Genomic DNA, 3065 nt, shown 5'->3' on the forward strand with positions numbered 1-3065 from the left:
TTATTAGCCAAGAGCTGTTATTAGCCAAGCGTGTTCAGTGAGCAGTTATTTTAATTTACAAATGTAGGTTTAAAATTATTTAAACACTTTTTTTTAATAAGTTTCATAATAACGAAGGAGACGTAATGATGCTTCAGCTCGAGAGGGTGGGCTAAAGAGGGGGACGGACCTCATGCACACACACACATACACACACGCGCGCACACACACACTAGCACATTTAGAGTCCAAGTGGCGCGCGCTCCGACTGGAGCGCACGGAGCGCAGTGCCAAATTGCGCGCGGAGAGAGAGAGCGAGAGAGAGAGGGCGCGAGCGCACATCGTCCGCACATCGTCCTGAAGTCACAGTTCCGTATGTACAGTTGTTGAGGATGTGTTAAACACGGGCCATGTGGACTTTACCGAAGCCCGGGTACCGCGACGGCGCGGAGAAGCAGATCTCGGTGAACGTGGGCGGCGTGAGGCTCGCGCTGCGCGGCGACGTGCTGGACCGCTACCCGGAGAGTCGCCTCGCGGAGCTCGCGCGCTGCACCACGCGCAGTTTCGACGCGATCTCCTCGCTGTGTGACGACTACGAACCCGCCAAAGGGGAGTTTTACTTCGACCGGGACCCGGACTCGTTCAAGTGCATCGTGGAGGTGTACTATTTCGGCGAGGTGCACATGAAGAAGGGGATTTGCCCTGTGTGCTTCATGAAGGAGATGGAGTTCTGGAGGATCGACTCAAGCTGCCTGGACGAGTGCTGTAAGAGCAACGTGCGCGAGAAGGAGGAAGAGCTGGCGGAAATAGCTGATAAGGTCAAGGCTATTCTGGACGACCTGGACATAGATGGAGGGCCTTTGGCGACCCGGTCCGAACGCATCCGCAAGTTCCTCTGGAGGCTGATGGAGAAACCGGAGTCATCCTGGGTGGCACGCGCCATCGCGGTGGCGTCTTTCCTGTTCGTGCTCGCGTCGTCTTTGGTGATGTGCCTGGCGACGCTTCCAGAGCTGCAGGTGCAAGACACAGACGGCCACGTAACCGAACACCCGACTCTGGATGCGATTGAGACAGCGTGTGTGTGCTGGTTCACGATGGAATACGGGCTACGTTTCGCCTCAGCTCCTGAAAAGACACGCTTCGTCCTGTCCTTCCTTAACATGGTGGACTTGGCGGCAATTGCTCCTTTTTACATCGTCCTGGCTCTGACCCATCTTGGTGCCACCGCTGCGATGGACCTCACGGATGTCCAACGGGCCGTGCAGGCGTTGCGCGTGATGCGTGTAGCACGCATACTTAAGCTGGCGCGTCATTCATCTGGACTTCAGACTTTGACGTACGCGCTGCGGCGGAGCTTCGCTGAGCTCGGGCTCTTGTTAACCTACATGGGTGTTGGAATTTTTGTCTTCTCTGCGCTTGGATACACCATGGAGCACGGCCACCCGGAGACAATGTTCCGCAGCATCCCACACTCCTTCTGGTGGGCCATTATCACCATGACGACGGTGGGCTACGGAGATGTGTACCCGAAGACAGCACTGGGGAGGTGTAATGCAGCTCTCAGCTTCCTGTGTGGCGTAGTAGCCATCGCGCTGCCTGTCCACCCCATCATCAACAACTTTGTCGTCTACTACAACAAGCAGAAAGTGCTCGAGACTGCAGCCAGACACGAGCTCGAACTCATGGAGCTTCACGGGACGCTTGGACAAGAAGTGGACAAACGAGCAATGCTCAGGATTTCAAGAAGTGACTCGCACATTGCGATGCTAACGGATGAACGCAGGATGGTGAAGAAGAGGAGTGTATCATAAAAAAAAACTACAGGAGAAAAAACAAATCCCAAAAGTAGCAAGAATAATTTTTTTAAAGTGACTAAATTTCATCATAAAGTTTTCAACATGCTATATATTGTAAGAAACTAAAACAAGTCAGTGTCTCCAAATTGACTTTGGCTTTCAGCTGGACCCAAGATGTGTGTCCGTAAAACCGAGAATGCTACTATACATTTTACGAAAAACAGAACAAAGCTGGCAATGATGACGGAAACTTCAAAGCACTTTTGTAAGTGCTGGACAAGAGCGTCTGCCAAATGCCTAAATGTAATGCGTTTTAATGAAAAAAGAACCATAGCAAGCAAAGTTAACATCCCTGTGCACGTTTTACATGACGCCAAAAAATGTGATATATGAATGATTTTGTGCATGCTGTAACAAAAAGCCATTTCATATTTTGCGAAAAAATAAAACATTGTCTAAAGTAGTCAGAATGTTTAGGCTCACTCACTCACTCACTCACTGTCTTACTGACCGAATAAAAGGCAAGCAGAGCAACCTTCATGCTAGCAGGATGAATCCTTCGTGAAAAAGTTGTTTAAAAGAATCACTGCCCCCTGCTGGATGAGACATGCATGTGCTGAAGTTTCAGAGGACTTCACTCTTTACTGTAGAAAAAAACCCAGTATTTCATTTGCTTTAGCTTAATACAGTAAGTCTGAGGGGAAAAACTAAGCAGATGTAATGGTTTACCAATAACCTCTCTTAAAAATATTGAGTAATTTTACATAGTAAGTTAGATGCAGTCATGATTAACAATTTCTCTCTCATTGGCTAGTTAACTAGCCGACTGTTTGGCTAAAACTAGCAGCACTTGATACTTGGTAAAATAGTATTGCAGAACATAAAAAGGTGATGGCTATTTACGTATTGATGCTTGTTTCCCACTAATATTGAAAACCACATTCACAAAATTGTTTGGTTTAAAAGGAATAAAATATCTGATATAATGCACCTTTCTGAAATGCACTATAGAAGAAAACATGCTCTCTATACACTGGAAAGTGTGTTTAATCTGATATTTTGTATGTGGTTTTTTGTACAAAAGCTATCCAAGCTTTTTCCAAGTACCTGTCAGGAATGTAAAAACAGTGTCTCAGCTACCTCTCCTTTCATCCTCTTAGTGAGTTTCCCCTTTGAACCAGTTCTGATGGCAAAATAAAGAGCCCCTAGAGAGGAAACCACAGAAGTCTTATAGCTTTTACAGTACATGTTTTAAGGTTGCGTATTCAGCAGAGCTAGGCAGGGGCAGCT

General features: G+C 47.4%; 1 protein-coding gene across 1 annotated transcript; it reads left to right on the plus strand.

Moving 5' to 3' along the window:
* The first annotated feature begins 241 nt into the window (after positions 1 to 241).
* Positions 242 to 2238, plus strand: kcnf1b (potassium voltage-gated channel, subfamily F, member 1b). Its single transcript, XM_053501862.1, has one exon. It carries the CDS (start codon positions 390 to 392, stop codon positions 1788 to 1790), a length of 1401 nt encoding a protein of 466 aa, XP_053357837.1. The 5' UTR covers positions 242 to 389; the 3' UTR covers positions 1791 to 2238.
* The last annotated feature ends 827 nt before the right edge of the window (positions 2239 to 3065 follow it).

The sequence above is a fragment of the Clarias gariepinus genome, chromosome 8 (assembly GCF_024256425.1).
Source record: "Clarias gariepinus isolate MV-2021 ecotype Netherlands chromosome 8, CGAR_prim_01v2, whole genome shotgun sequence".
NCBI classification, from domain to species: Eukaryota; Metazoa; Chordata; class Actinopteri; order Siluriformes; family Clariidae; genus Clarias; species Clarias gariepinus.